Source organism: Brassica napus, chromosome C8 (genome assembly GCF_020379485.1).
Source record: "Brassica napus cultivar Da-Ae chromosome C8, Da-Ae, whole genome shotgun sequence".
In the NCBI taxonomy this organism is placed as follows: Eukaryota; Viridiplantae; Streptophyta; class Magnoliopsida; order Brassicales; family Brassicaceae; genus Brassica; species Brassica napus.
Genome location: NC_063451.1, coordinates 3,579,862 through 3,595,409, shown reverse-complemented (window position 1 = coordinate 3,595,409; position 15,548 = coordinate 3,579,862). Strand labels below are relative to the sequence as shown.

Below are 15,548 nucleotides of genomic sequence, written 5' to 3'. Positions count from 1 at the left end.
TTTGTTGCCAAAAAAAAAAATTGTTTGTTGAATTTATAAAACTAAAATTTACAACTTTTGTTTGATTTTTATTAAGCTATAATGAATTGTCCAACGATAATTAATTAAATTCCAAATACAAAAAAATTAAAGTAAACACTTTTGGATTCAGAAATGCAAGTTCCATGTTACGTCCAGCAATAGTTTTGTGGCTGAACTCAATTGCTGTGGTGAATACTGAAAAATAATTGATATAGCAAAAGAAACATTAATTAACAAATCAAAGAAAATATTTAAGAGTGGAACACATGCAAACCTTTTTTGCAAGGCCAAAACCTGATTCTTGTCCTTTTGACATGACTGCAAATTTTCTGCATGTGAGTGTAGTTATGGGATTTCCACGAGAATAATTTTGCTTTCTGCTCCATCCCATCTTTCCAAACCGTTAACTCCGGATCCGTAAATCAACATATAGAGAAAACTTCTAAAGTAGCTATACTGAAATCATTCAAAATCAAAACTCTTAAAAATCAAAGTACAAGTATCAGCCGCTTCCCATAATTCCACTGTATCTATTTTATATTTTGTTGATAATGTATTTTGCAGTATTAATTCATGCCATAAATAAAAGAAGTTTTGAATTGCTGCAGAAGAATATATGAGAAATCGTAGAGATCAAAATTGATAATGGAGATGATAAAATAAATTTGGAAAGAAAGCAGAAAGTAAATTAGTAGATTAAACTTTATATAAGAAAAAAAACTGTTTTTAAATCGTGATAAATTAACACTGAACGTGAATGCGATATTTAAGAAAAGTTAGGATGATGTTGCTGAAAGTTAGGGATGAAAAAAAATATTTTTAATCAATTATTTTATTAGAAAATTATTTTCCACATGTCAGTATTTCATTCGCCGACTTGCGCTTTAGTGTATAGAGGATAAATCATAGGACAACTTAAAATAATTTAAAAATGAAAATAAAATATTAATCAACAGTTAACAATACAGAGTAGGATACATATTATAGCAAATCATGAAAATACTGAAACTTTCACTATTACGGTTAATATATTTTCTAAATATACTCTACCCTAAATCTTCCTTCCCATATCAAAAATAATCAAAATTGCTATTTTCTTCGCTCGAACCCGAGTTATTAAAATAAAAAAAACTACTCACGCAAGCCACTAGACTACATAAGATTCACACTAATTTGATACATATACTAGTTTATATACTATCAACTTATGTCGACTCAAAGTCTAGTGATCATAATCACAATAGAGGTTTTTCATTGGTTCATCTTCAGGGTTTAAAATCAGTCTTGAATTTCAATATCTTTTAAAAATTCAGTTTCTAAGCAACATAAAAGGTGAACATTAAAGTTTCTTGGGTTTAGTAGTGGTTGAAGAGCTTTCTTTCTTCTCTGCCTCTGTTAATTTCTTCATTTCCTCTCTCTCTTCTTTAAAGCAGTCACATGGGCCTTAAGAATGGTAGCATATGATGCTTGAATTATCTGTTGATCCTTGGCCCCAACCTTGAACAAGAAAACATTGCAACAAGTTAGCTTCACTGTAAACATAAAAACCATAGACCAGTACTCACATTTCTAACCACCAGTATTAATTTATAACAACTTAAAAAGAGTATGAGCAGAGATGGCTAAGAAAGAAAGCATTGCACCCACGAAACCTGAGATGTACATTTATCAAAAAAAAAAATCTAAACTCGAGATGTTCTTCACTTTGTCCAGCCTCGCCATAGAGAAGAGTATTGGCTTCGACCTATAGCAATGTACCACTGAAATAAACAAACCCACCAAAAACTATTTTTTTGACAAAAAAGAAGTTACTATGAGTTCTCAAAACCAAACAAAAGTAAGTCAACACTTACACATGCTCATTAGTTTGCTAAGGGCTATATAGCATCTCTTCTATGGAACCATGTAAAGCTGTAAGTCTCTTGGTTTCATCAGTAAAAGGGAAACAGATAGTCATGTCTGCTCAGGTGAGACTATGTTGAACTTTGGATCAAGCAAATGGAACTCTGCAAACATAATACACCCACCCACAACTGCAGTCACTGCCACAGAGAGCTGAAGAGGATGGAGATACAGAATAGCCATGATCATTAACCTTCTTTTTCAAAGTCTTCTTCAGGGATATACCTTAAAACAAGTATCAATGTGAAGACGAATCCAATACCATGTGTGGAAAGTAAACAAAGAACTTTGAGTTAGGCCTGGGCATTTTACCTAGACCCGAAGACCCGAACCGGAACCAACCCGAAAATACAGGTTCGGGTCCGGGTCCATGTCCATGCCAAGTACCTATTGGGTCTTTTTTTTTTTGGACCCGCGGGTCTCGATTAGGGTCCGGGTCCTACTCGAGACCCGTTCGGGTACCCGAAGTACCCGCAAATAATTTTATATACTAGGTATATATGGGTGATTGGGTATATTTTTGGTATTTCGTATTTTTTTAAAGTTTATGGATTTTCAAGTATGATTGTAGGTTTCGGGTAAAATTTTAGATTTTTAGAAAATATAATTCGGGTATTCGAGTAAAATCCGTGTATGTTTTGGGTTTTCGGGTTTGATTTTGGATAAAGTTTTGGGTATTTTTGCGGTTCTTCGAGTATTTTTAGAGTTTTCGGGTCAAGTTCGGGTATTTCGGGTCCTAAATACCCGAACCGACCCGGATCCGAAATATGCCCGAAAATTTTAGGTATTTTACGGGTATTGAAATTATAGATCCAAATCGACCCGGACCCGACAAGATCCGCCCCAGAACCGATCCGGAAAATTATAGGTACCTATATGGATCTAAATTGCTAGGACCCAAAAGACCCGGACCCGACAAGGCCCGATCCGAACCCGACCCGAAGACCCGGATGCCCAGGCCTGCTTTGAGTCAGCAACAAGTTACTGTGCTTTGTGAAGTTCACCTCCTCAGATTTCCCAATCTCCTTCGATAACCTTATGAACCTTCACTTTTTTTTTTGTCATCAGCGTATACAGAATTATACTGACTCTGCAAACCAAACCAGGTAATCTACATCCATATGAACGACAAAAGAGGGTTACTTCCTAACCTTTACTTGTTTGAACACAAAGGGTATTTAAAGACAGTGGATACTTTTGGGAAAAAGGAAAAACCAAAACAGGAAAAGGAAAATTTCACCTCTGCTCGTGCGGGTCCTATTGATCGATCAGATTTTTCAATCGACCAATGCATTTTTTCCTGACAGATTTTTTCGTCTTGTGCTCGTCCAATCGATCAATTGGGATGTTGCATCGATCTATTACTTTGTTTGCAATTTTAAATCGATCGATTAGAAAGTTGCATTGATCGATGCGGTTTGCTGAGCCGACCACTTTGTTTGTTTTCAATGAAACGATAGATCCAGTTCTGGTCTGGAATGGGATCAAGCGATCCTCTGTTTCCATTTTCTCTTAGTGCTTCAAATCCTTACGAATTTTTTTTGAAATCCCTATAAAGTTTATTTAGGTCTCCAAAAGCGTCCAACCACCTATAATACCTTAAAATATAGATAGCAAACTCCAAAACCTTAAAAATTACTAAAAACCATATAAGTGCTAAAAACAGGATATATATATGAAAATTCGGTCAAAAAAAAGCACGAACTTTGCACGGATTACCAAAAGAAACATGAACTTTTGAGCTGACAAAAAAAAACACAAAACTTTCATTGACTTTAGAATTAATTAACAATGTTTTCGTTGACTTGCCAATTTAGCACGCCGTCAGCAAATTTAATAGAAAAGTTTGACGTCGTTTATTAATGGCGTTAACTGAAACAATGTCGTTTTACATGATTTGAAAATAAAAAGAAGTAGACCCTTAGATTGGAACTCAGGTTGGTTGGGACAAATTGCAAGGTATTTTACTACTGGGCTAGTGGCAGTTCCAATGGAGTTACTAACATATTTAATTTTATTTGGTACTGATTGAATATAAAAAAATTCTTTAAAAACTTTAAAAGATCTTTAAAATTCCAAAAAATTGAAAAAATAAAAAATATTATAAAATTAATTTGGAAATTAAAATTAAAAATAATTTATTTTTTTTAAAAAAAAAATCAAAAATCTTCCAAAAAAATCTCATTTGAAAACGACACAGTTTCGCTTAACGACAACATTTTGACGTTTATTTAACACTGTCTTAACTGTGGGTTTACGGTGTGCTAAAATGGTCAGTCAATCTTAAGTTGCTTAATAAACTAAAAAAGTCAATAAAAGTACAATATTTTTTTGGCCAGACTTGAGTACAGATTTTTTTTGGCGATTCGTGTAAAGTTCGTGCTTTTTTTGGCCGAATTCTCAATAATTCCGATGATTTATCTTGACACGGTGCATCAGTTTAAAAGTTAAACAATTCTTGTGGCTTTACTACATACTAGTATAACCGCCCATGCTAAGCATGAGTTAATTTACTGTTTTAAAAATTATTTGATTACAGACATAAATTTTTATCAGAAAAATTATTATCTTAAAATAATATATGAACATCACATAATTTTAGAGGTGCTTGCACTGAAACAAAACGGTTAAAGTAGTAGAACACAAACATATTATTATAAATGGATATACATTTGTAGTATTTTTCATAAATAAATAATATATATGCAAAATATATAATATAGTTAAAAATACTTTATTTGAGACCTTAATTTATTTGATGATTTATTACTGAGTAATAAACACTTCATTTAATTTGATGTAATTTTCTTAAATGCAAATTAGATAAGATAAATCTAATAATTTTTTTTTCTTTTTATTACAGTTTAAAATAATTCATTGAAATTTTTATGTTAATTCACCTAAAATCTTATAATTTTAGTAGAAAATTATTTTTAATCAATTATTTTAGTAGAAAATTATTTTCCACATGTCAATATTTCGTTCGATATGCGACTTGCGCTTTAGTATATAGAGGATTATCACTAATTAAAATAATTGAAAGTGCAAAACAAAGTGCAAAGGAGGGTGAGAACTGAAAAAGAAGAGAGATCCCACATTTTTTCTTTTTTGGTGGGCTAGTAATTACATGTTATTTCTACAACACTGGAAACAACGCAATACCTGATACTAATATAACCAGATAAAAATTGTTTATGATTTAAACAACAATTGTTAATCTGAGAAAAAAAGCAAAGAGGGAGTCGCGTGTAAGGCAGCCCTGGCGTCCGGTGGCGCGTACCGGCGCCGATGGCTCCCTTCCTTTTCATTTCGCTCAAGTCTTCGTGTGGTTGTTCCGATCTGTCGCTTCTCTCCGACATTTTGGCGGATCTGGGTTAGGGTTTTGCTCCGGGAAGAGCTCGGCTCTCTGCAACTCTTCTTCCTCTGGATTCGCGGCGAGGATGTAGGATAGTCAGATCTCCAGTTCAGCGTCGTTTTGGTCCGGGATGTAAAGGCTCCCATAGCTCTAGCATCGCCGATAAAGATCCCGGGTTGTGGAGGCTTCTTCAGCTCTGTGGCGCCGGCTAAGCTTCCGGAACGTGGAGGCTCCTACAGTTCCACTGTTGCCGGTTTTGACTCCGGGAGGTAAAGGTGTCTTGTGCCTTGCGTCGCCGGCTTCTGGCCCCTTAGTACCGTTCTAGGGTTTGGTTCTGTTTCTTTCGATTGTTTTTGTGTGGTTTATTATTTAAGTGAATTTGGTTCGGGTTTGTTGGATGAGATCTCGTCGGAGGACAATGGAAGCTCTCCGGTGGAAAGGGTGATGTTTGAGCGAAGCCTTCTCCTTGGTATCTGTGTTGAACTATGGCGGATGAGATCTCGTTTACGATTGATTCTCTCCGAGATTAGACGCACTTGGGAGGTTGGCGGTCGCGGTGAAGACGGTGTGGAGTTTATGAGTTCCGGTGTGGCTCGGTAAATCGGTGGGTGGTGTGGCTTGGTGAATCGGTGGGTGGTTCTCCAGTGGTAGTCGAGGCGGAGGTGATGCTGCGGTTCGCGATGGAATGCGGCCGACACCTCTTTCTCTCTTGGGCCTAGGGTTCTGTCTTGCGCTTGAGGTTTTTTTTTTTTTTTAGTTGGCCTTTAGCTTGTTGGGCCTTGTAAGCATGTTTGGCCTTTGGGCTTTTATTAAATAAACTCTTGATGGAAAAAAAAAACAACAACAATTGTTATGTTTTTTCCTTCGAACAAATGTATAAGATTTAATTTTTAAAAATAAACACATCAAAATCTAAATTACACAAAGAAAAACACATAATAAATTAATACCTCACACATTTCTAAGTATTCTCAAAATATAAACAACCAAATAGTGATCAAAATCTAAAAATATAAACAACCAAATAGTGATCAAATGGCAAAGGCAAAGTCATTGCCAACCCTATCATAAAATTCAACATGAATAAACCCGCCCATTGAAAATAATAACAAATACCATCTAAAATGCTAAATAATAAGAAACTTTCTGGGTGCGGACAAACCACTAGTTATAATATAAGAAACATAGGACTTGGTACTCAGGTGGTGTTGGGGAAACTTGGGAGAAGAAAGCGACAAAATTTAAATGCAAATGAATATTGCTCGATCTCGTTTGAAAGGTAAGCACATAAACAAACGCCGACCAACAAAAGGTAGCAAATAAACAAACAACAGAGCCATTTATGTGAAGACATCAAGATGCTTGGGAATATCAATACAGATTTTGTAAAATATTACCCGTTAAAGAGCTAATAGTTTACAAAGAAAAATCCAAAAAGGTATCATTTGAGGCGTTATAAAGGGAATGAAAATAAATAAACAACAGAACCATTCATATGTAGACATTTAGATGCTTAGATATATCAAAACAGATTTTTGGAAATATTACCCGGAAAGTGAAAATAGTTTAGTAAGCATAAAAAAAAAAAAGGTCTTTTTTTTGAGAAAAGCCAAAAGGTCATATGATCTGATATATCCCTATTTCTTATAACTCAAATAAATTTAGGGATAATCCGATGACCATCTCCAATGGTAGACTATTTTAGTCAAAACATCAAAAAAATGAGAAAAAAAAAAGTTTTTTCAATGGTGTATTATTTTGAGAAAAAATGAAGATATGAATAGTACCTCTTCAAATTTGAGAAAATACTATTCACAGTTTTATTTTTACTATTAAACTTTTTATTTACTAATTGATCCTTGAATTATTATATAGTTTTATTTTATATATAAAATATTAAGCATTTTTGTTTTTTTACTTTATTGAAATAAATAATACTTTCATTAATAAAACTAAATTAATGTATAAAATAAAGATTTGTTTAAAATAAAAATTATAGTGGGGTAAAATTTGTAAGTTTTTAAAATACATAGCATTATTAAAAATAATAATAAGTATTAATAATAGAATATACTTAGAATATGATTCTTTTAGAAAAAAATGAGGACAACCATTGGAATAAAACTCAAACTTTATTTTGAGTTTACATCATTTTGAGGAAAAATGACATTTGAGATGCCAACCCATATAAAATCTCGGTACCAATGTATAATTTATATTATAAAAGTGAATATACATCTATATATATATATTGCGTTTGTTTATGTATAATTTTTTTTTTTTGTAAAAGTGAAAGAACTGGATGAGACATAAAAAAGAAGATTAAGACTATAGATATACTTATAAAGGTAAAATATTTTAATATATCACATCTTGTCTTTCTAATTTTATTTTATTTTATATTAAATTAAATTAACTCAACAATCAATTAAACTAACTTAACAATCCTCTCTACATACCTACAATTCTCTCTACAACAATAAAATCAAAACAATCAAGATTTATTAAGATTTTAAAAAAATCTAAAGATACAATTCAAAATCTTAAAAGGAAAATATATTGGCTCTAGAAATAAAATTTTCTACAACTTTACCGTTGGTGCTTTTAAATCTTTGAAATAATTTTACAGCGATAAAATCTAAAACTAAAGCCACAAAATCTACGGCTTAAGAACTTGATTGGTTTCTACGCTACCATCCGCAAACGCAGCTTTTACGGTTGGTAGCGGTTGACAGCGTTTCGAAACGATCATACAAACCGCTACAAATCGATTCAAACCGCTCCGAACCTCTTAAAATCAAAAACTGGTTACAGCTAGCGTTTGCGGTTGCGGATGGATAATAAATTTTTTTTTCAAAAATATTAAAAAAATTTAAATTAAAATTTAAAATGGAAATATTATAAATAAAAATATATAAATATTTTATATATTAATTTAAATTCACAAACAGTATCATAATTTATTTTATAAAAAATTTAAACTAACTAACTATTCATTAGAATTTTTAAAAATGAATATGCATACATATATAAAGATATACACATATATAAAACAAAACAAAATATTATCTTAAAAGTTTAATATAAATCTTCAAAAATGTAATTAAAATTATAAATTTCAACTAATTAAAATAAATAAATAAATAAACATAATATTATTATTAATCATATTATATTGATAATTATTATATTTTATTATAATAGTATGTTTTATATTTTTAAAATGTTATAATATGTTAATATTGGTAATTTATTATTAAACTGCCGCAATATCTTATAATCAACCAGTCACAAATATCCCGCAAATGCAACAATTTTCAAACGTTGTGCCAGTCATATAAAACGCTTAATAACACTTGAAACCGCAACCACCCGCATTCGCAAACTCTCAACCACTGCATTTGAACCAGTCGGACCCTAAATTTGAACTAAACTTTCAGTCGCTATCAATCAACCCCTAAATTTTTAAATAAAATTTAGTGTTTCTTTGATGATGTGGCTACTATAGATGAAAAGAAAAATGACTAATTGTATATGTTGGATTAAGCTTGAACAAAAAGGAAACTTGAGATGCAAGATAGAGACCTAATCCTACCGAGATATGGAAAATAGGAAACATAATATGTTTAGGAGTTATCTAGTTATGTTACCTAACAGGATTAGGATATTATAAGCTCTATATAAGAAGATGTCAAGTTGTGACATACCTTACAAGAGTTTAGAGTTTGAGAGCTTAAGTTTTGAGTTATTTTTTTAAGTTAATAATAAGAGAGACATTCTTATTAATCCTTGAGTTCTATATTTGGTATCAGAGCCACACAAAAGAGGAATTTCGTTGTTTGAGAAACAATGGATATTCAACTTAGTTCTACCGTGAAACCAAGAGGAGGAGAAACTGTGTCGATAAAGTGTCCTATGCTCAACTCGAGCAATTACACGGTGTGGTCTATACGGATGAAGATCCTACTTAAGGTACATAAAGTCTGGGAAATAGTCGAGTCCGAGAGCGATGATAGCGAGAAGAATAATATGGCGACAGCCTTATTGTTTCAATCTATTCCTGAAACTCTGATCTTACAAGTAGGAGAACTTAGTACAGCAAAGAAGGTGTGGGACGCTGTCAAAACAAGATATGTTGGAGCTGAAAGAGTTAGGGAAGCAAGGTTGCAGACATTAATGGCTGAATTCGACAGGATAAAGATGAAAGATACAAAGAAGATAGACGAGTTTGTAGGGAGGATATCTGAAATCTCTTCGAAATCAGCAGCACTAGGAGAAGAAATCAAAGAATCAAAGCTTGTTAAGAAATTCCTAAAGTGTCTTCCTCGAAAGAAATATATACACATTGTGGCCTCACTAGAACAAGTTCTGGACTTAAAGACCACAAGTTTCGAAGACATAGTAGGAAGATTGAAAGCTTATGAGGAACGAGTTGCTGAGGAAGAAGAATCCAATGAAGATCAAAGCAAACTGATGTACTTAAGTTTGGATTCACTATCGCATCGAGGTGATGATGGCGGGTACAGGGGTGGGAGAGGACATGGTCGCTGGAACGACACGCGTGATGCGAGCAAGATCACATGTTTTCGATGTGACAAGTTGGGGCACTTTGCCTCTGTATGTCCCGATCGTTTGCTCAAGTTGCAGGAGGCTCAAGAGAATGAGAATGAGGACACACAAGATGCAGATGAGCTTATGATGCATGAAGTGGTTTATTTAAACGAAGAAAAGGTCGTGCCAAGCAAGTATGAAACAAACACGGGTGAAGAGAATTTGTGGTATCTCGACAATGGAGCTAGCAATCATATGTCAGGAGATCGGCGATACTTCTCTCAGATCAATGAAGCTATCACAGGCAAGGTGAAGTTTGGCGATGACTCTCGTATAGACATCAAAGGGAAGGGTTCCATCGAGTTCATTGATCGGAATGGAGAACCGAGGACGATGTGTGACGTCTACTTCATTCATGAATTGAAAAGTAACATCATTAGTCTGGGACAAGCCACGAAATCAGGATGCGATGTAAGGCTACAAGGAGAATATCTCACAATGCACGACCGAGATGGGAAGTTATTGGTGAAAGCAAAGAGATCAAAGAATCGCTTATACAAAGTTCATATGGGAATCAAGGAGCCAATGAGTCTACTTACGACAACTATTAGTGAATCAACAAGATGGCATGTGCGGCTAGGTCACATAAACCTTGAAAGCATGAAGGCCATGATACAAAGAGAACTTGTCGTCGGTGTTCCACGGGTGAGTATCGAGAAGGAGGTTTGCGGTTCGTGTTTGCTTGGTAAACAAGCAAGGCAGAGTTTCCCTCAAGCTACCATGTATCGAGCAACAAAAACGTTGGAACTTGTTCACGGTGATCTGTGTGGACCGATAACGCCAAGCATGGCTGGTGGAAACCGTTACATCATTGTGCTTATAGATGATTACTCAAGGTACATGTGGACAATTCTATTAAAAGAGAAAAGTGATACTTTTGAGAAGTTTTAAAGGTTCAAGAAGATGGTGGAACAAGACTCAGGCTCACGTATACAAACGTTTCGTACGGACAGAGGTGGAGAGTTCGTATCTCAAGAATTCAATGAATTTTGCGAGAGTGCAGGAATCAAACACCATGTCACCGCTCCTTACACGCCTCAGCAAAACGGAGTTATCGAGAGACGAAACAGAACGCTCATGGAGATGACTAGAAGTATACTAAAGCATATGAGAGTGCCAAATTATCTATGGGGAGAAGCTACGAGACACTCCACCTATCTTCTTAATCGAGTAGCCACAAGAGCAATGAAAGACAGAACACCATACGAAGCTCTACAAGACAAGAAACCTAACCTAAGCCATCTTCGGACATTTGGATGTATTGGCTATGCAAAGTCGGTAAAGCCACACTTAAAGAAGCTCGAAGACAGGTCAAAGATGTTGGTTCATTGAGGGACATATCCTGGCTCTAAAGCATACCGTTTGTATGATCCGCAAACTCAAAAGATTATCGTCAGTCGAGACGTTGTGTTCGATGAAACAAATGGATGGAACTGGAACCAAACCAGTACCAGAGAAGATGGAGAAGGTAGCTTCACAATCACGCTTGGTGACTACGGGAATCATGGGATTCAAGTTCCAGAGATCACTAACGAGACAACCATGGGAGATCAAGTTGCAGAGGATACGAATGATATAAGTGATGATGAGGGACCAGATCATGAGAAAGAAGAAGAGATCGAAGCAGGACCAAGACGATCGCAAAGACAGACCTCAGTGCCTAAATACCTTGATGAATATGTTCTCCATGCAGAAGAAGAAGGAGAGTACTTGTTAATGTGTATCAACAACGAACCGCGGAGCTATATGGAAGCAAGAGAGTCAACGGAATGGACATCAGCCTGCAGTGATGAGATTGCCTCAATAGAACAAAACGACACTTGGATACTCGTAGAGCTTCCGCAGGGAGCTAAGGCCATTGGAGTTATGTGGGTTTTTAAGTTAAAGCGAAATGCTGATGGCAGCATCAACAAGCATAAAGCACGCTTGGTTGCTAAGGGGTATGTTCAAAGGCATGGCATAGATTTTGACGAGGTATTTGCACCAGTAGCTCGAATTGAGACAATTCGACTTCTCATCAATCTTGCAGAAGCTAACGGGTGGGAGATACATCATCTCGACGTTAAAACTGCTTTCCTGCATGGAGAATTGAAAGAAACCATCTATGTCAGCCAGCCCGAGGGTTTCGAGATTAAAGGATCAGAACATAAGGTTTATAAGCTAAATCAGATTTTGAAGGAGCTTCAGTTCAAGAGATGCTTGAAAGAACCCTCTGTTTACCGGAAAAGGTTCAACGATCATCTCCTTCTTATAGCTGTCTATGTAGATGATCTATTTGTAACAGGAACAAACGTGAAGATCATCAACGAGTTTAAAACAGAGATGTCAGGCAAATTTGAGATGAGTGATCTCGGGAAACTCACTTACTACCTTGGAATTGAGGTTACTCAACATGAGAGTGGTATATCGCTGAATCAGAGGAGCTATGCGCAAAGGATTCTAGAAGAAGCTGGTATGGAGAATTGTAACATGGTTCAAGCACCAATGGAAGTAGGCCTTAAACTGTCAAGAGCCGAAGAAGAAGAAGACATTGATGCTACAAGTTACAGAAGAAACATTGGCTGTCTACGATATTTGTTGCACACGAGACCCGACTTGGCGTATAGTGTAGGTGTTCTAAGTCGTTTCATGCAACAGCCGAAGGTCTCTCACGGTGCAGCATTGAAACAATGCTTACGGTACTTACGAGGGACGACATCATACGGTTTGAGCTTTGAGAGGGCAACATCACGGACAAAGAGAGTGATAGGTTACAGTGATAGTAGTCATAACGTTGATCCAGACGATGGTAGAAGCACAACAGGACATGTTTTCTACCTTGGAGAGAGTCCAATAACCTGGTGTTCGCAGAAACAAGACACCGTTGCTCTATCATCCTGCGAAGCCGAGTTTATGGCGGGAACGGAGGCAGCACGACAGGCTATCTGGCTTCAAGACTTACTTGGAGAGATCAACGAGTCCTTGTACGAGAAAGTCATCATCCGGATCGACAACCAATCGGCTATAGCGTTAACGAGGAACCCCGTGTTCCACGGCAGGAGCAAACACATACACACCCGATACCACTTTATCCGTGAGTGCGTTGAAGCTGGAAAGATTGAAGTCGAACACGTTCCCGGCAACAAGGAAAAGGCTGATACTTAACGAAAGCACTTGGAAGAGTCAAGTTCATTGAAATGAGAGATCTTATCGGAGTTCAAGATCTGTCGAAGATAGAGTTTAAGCTTAAGGGGAAAAATGTTGGATTAAGCTTGAACAAAAAGGAAACTTGAGATGCAAGATAGAGTCCTAATCCTACCGAGATATGGAAAATAGGAAACATAATATGTTTAGGAGTTATCTAGTTATGTTACCTAATAGGATTAGGATATTATAAGCTCTATATAAGAAGATGTCAAGTTGTGACATACCTTACCAGAGTTTAGAGTTTGAGAGCTTAAGTTTTGAGTTATTTTCTTAAGTTAATAAGAGAGACATTCTTATTAATCCTTGAGTTCTATAATATATAGATATTTTCTTTATAGAAGAAAGGATGTACATACATATAGTGGAGTAAAACACATTAAATAGTATAGTTACGAAATTGTAGTTTAATAATAGTGGATAATCATTATTTAAAGTACAGATAAAACAGGCTTCTAAAAGCAAAATATGCATGAAACCTTGGTGAAAAAAAAAAGTAAATACAAAGAGCAAGAAATTCTTTTTCGTTAAGCCGTAATAAATCAAAACAATTTAAGCATTATTAGTCTCTTATAAAAATACCTGAATGTTTTTTTTAAATGATTTCCACTTAAATATCTCAATAATTGATTTGTTTAAAAGTAAAGTGAAGTATTAAGCAACACAACAAACACACACACATGAAAAAAACAAAGAACGGTAACACAACACAACACATACACATGGAAAGCACAAAGACTGCTTTACAACACTACATGTTGTGGGCAAAGCATTAAAATTGTGAAGAAGATACAATAGAATCTGCCTCCTCCCTGATTAAAAATATAATGGAAAATAAAATAAAACCCAGCTTATCAAGAATTACCACATGACCAACAGGATAAGACAATGTTTTCTAATTAAAGTGAGACAAAAAGAAATAGAGAAATTTGATTTCGGAATTACCACAAGACCAACAGGATAAGACAATGTTGGGAAAGAGATAGCCTCTACACAAGCATCTTTTGGTTGGAGCTATGGCCCAATGACATAATCAGCACTCAACGATTCCTCAAATGAGATAAGTTCTTCTGGGTCCCAAATCCTCTCATATCTTACTTGAAAAGAAGAAGAAAATGCCACTTTCTTGAACAAATCTTACTAGTCTCCAATTATTAAAAATATTATACTCCCCACTCACTAATCAATAATTATCTCAAGCTATATATAAGACCACATTGAATTCCCCAAAACATTAAGAAGCAATAACCAACAAACAGAGAAAAAACTTTAAATAAAAGCTTATTTTAAAGAGCAAGAAAATGTCTGCAAATAAACTACCTTCTTCAGCTCAGGAGTTCCAAGAACTAGTCCGTGGTGGTTTTGTCTCTAGAAAACTGCTTCTGCACAACCCATTTGACCACAACCCTCAAGGAGCTTTTGCGGTCGCACCATCTACTCACATAACTGATGAGAACAACCTGAGTGGGAATGTCTTGATGCTTCTGTCAGTTCTAGTCTGTGGAGTCATTTGCTGCCTCGGGTTACATTACATCATTCGTTGCGCATTCAGACGTTCTCCAAGTTTCATGATCTCTGAGCCCGTCTCCAGTATTCCAACACGACGCGGCTCATCAAACAAAGGAATCAAGAAGAAAGCTCTGAATATGTTCCATGTCGTTAGCTACTCACGTGAGATGAACCTGCCGGGGCTTGGCGAAGAGTGCGTCATCTGTCTGTCTGATTTTGTTTGTGGTGAAAAGCTTAGGTTGCTCCCTAAGTGCAACCATGGGTTCCATGTTCGTTGCATTGACAAGTGGCTTAAACAACATTTGACGTGTCCAAAATGCAGACACTGTCTGGTTGAGACATGCCAAAAGATTTTAGGTGACTCCAGTCAAGTGACGGCAACAGCACCAACAGAGAGCCTAACTGTCAGGATAGCTCCTTTAGAGCCTGAAGGAAGAGTAAACACTTATAGAGAAAGCACCTAAATTCCCAGAATATTTTCACAAGTTAGATAGAAGGTTATAGATCTGAGCACAATTCATAGAAAAGTTCCAAAAGAAAAAGTAGGATACTTCATTTTTATGTCTTTCCCTTTTAGCATCTAGCACAAAGTGTATACAGAGAGAATATATTTCACTTTTAAGCAGCATATCACTGAGTTCATCAAACTTCTCTTCGCATAAGTAATTTTTCGGTCGAATGTGAATTATTCAGTCTTATCCAAAACATTAAGAATCATTCATAGCCAAAGACTGATAAGTACGACTCCTATATTCATGTGTCACAATCACTACAGTCTACACGGAATCAAAGAGTCATTAGACATAGCAAATGGTCCAAGACTAGATCGCGTATATGCTGATAGTGATACAAAAATGCATCTATCCACTTGACTCGAGCCACTTAAAAACACTACCTATATGCCTCACAAGTCACAAGCAATCGACACACATGAATCACAAGATTCTCCGTCTCAATGATAAAAAAA

General features: G+C 35.6%; 1 protein-coding gene and 1 long non-coding RNA gene across 2 annotated transcripts; one reads left to right on the top strand and one right to left on the bottom strand.

Annotated features, from left to right (window-relative positions):
* Positions 1 to 12: 12 nt before the first annotated feature.
* On the bottom strand, positions 13 to 4,227 carry LOC125591440. The gene is made up of 2 exons (XR_007327429.1): positions 1,875 to 4,227; positions 13 to 1,765 (listed from the first exon to the last, which is right to left on the bottom strand). It is a non-coding gene; the product is annotated as an uncharacterized LOC125591440 (long non-coding RNA).
* Positions 4,228 to 13,788: 9,561 nt separating this feature from the next.
* LOC106434808 (E3 ubiquitin-protein ligase ATL76-like) lies at positions 13,789 to 15,209 on the top strand. Its single transcript, XM_048765681.1, has one exon. The coding sequence runs from the start codon at positions 14,374 to 14,376 to the stop codon at positions 15,043 to 15,045; it is 672 nt and encodes a 223-aa protein (XP_048621638.1). The 5' UTR covers positions 13,789 to 14,373; the 3' UTR covers positions 15,046 to 15,209.
* Positions 15,210 to 15,548: the final 339 nt, after the last annotated feature.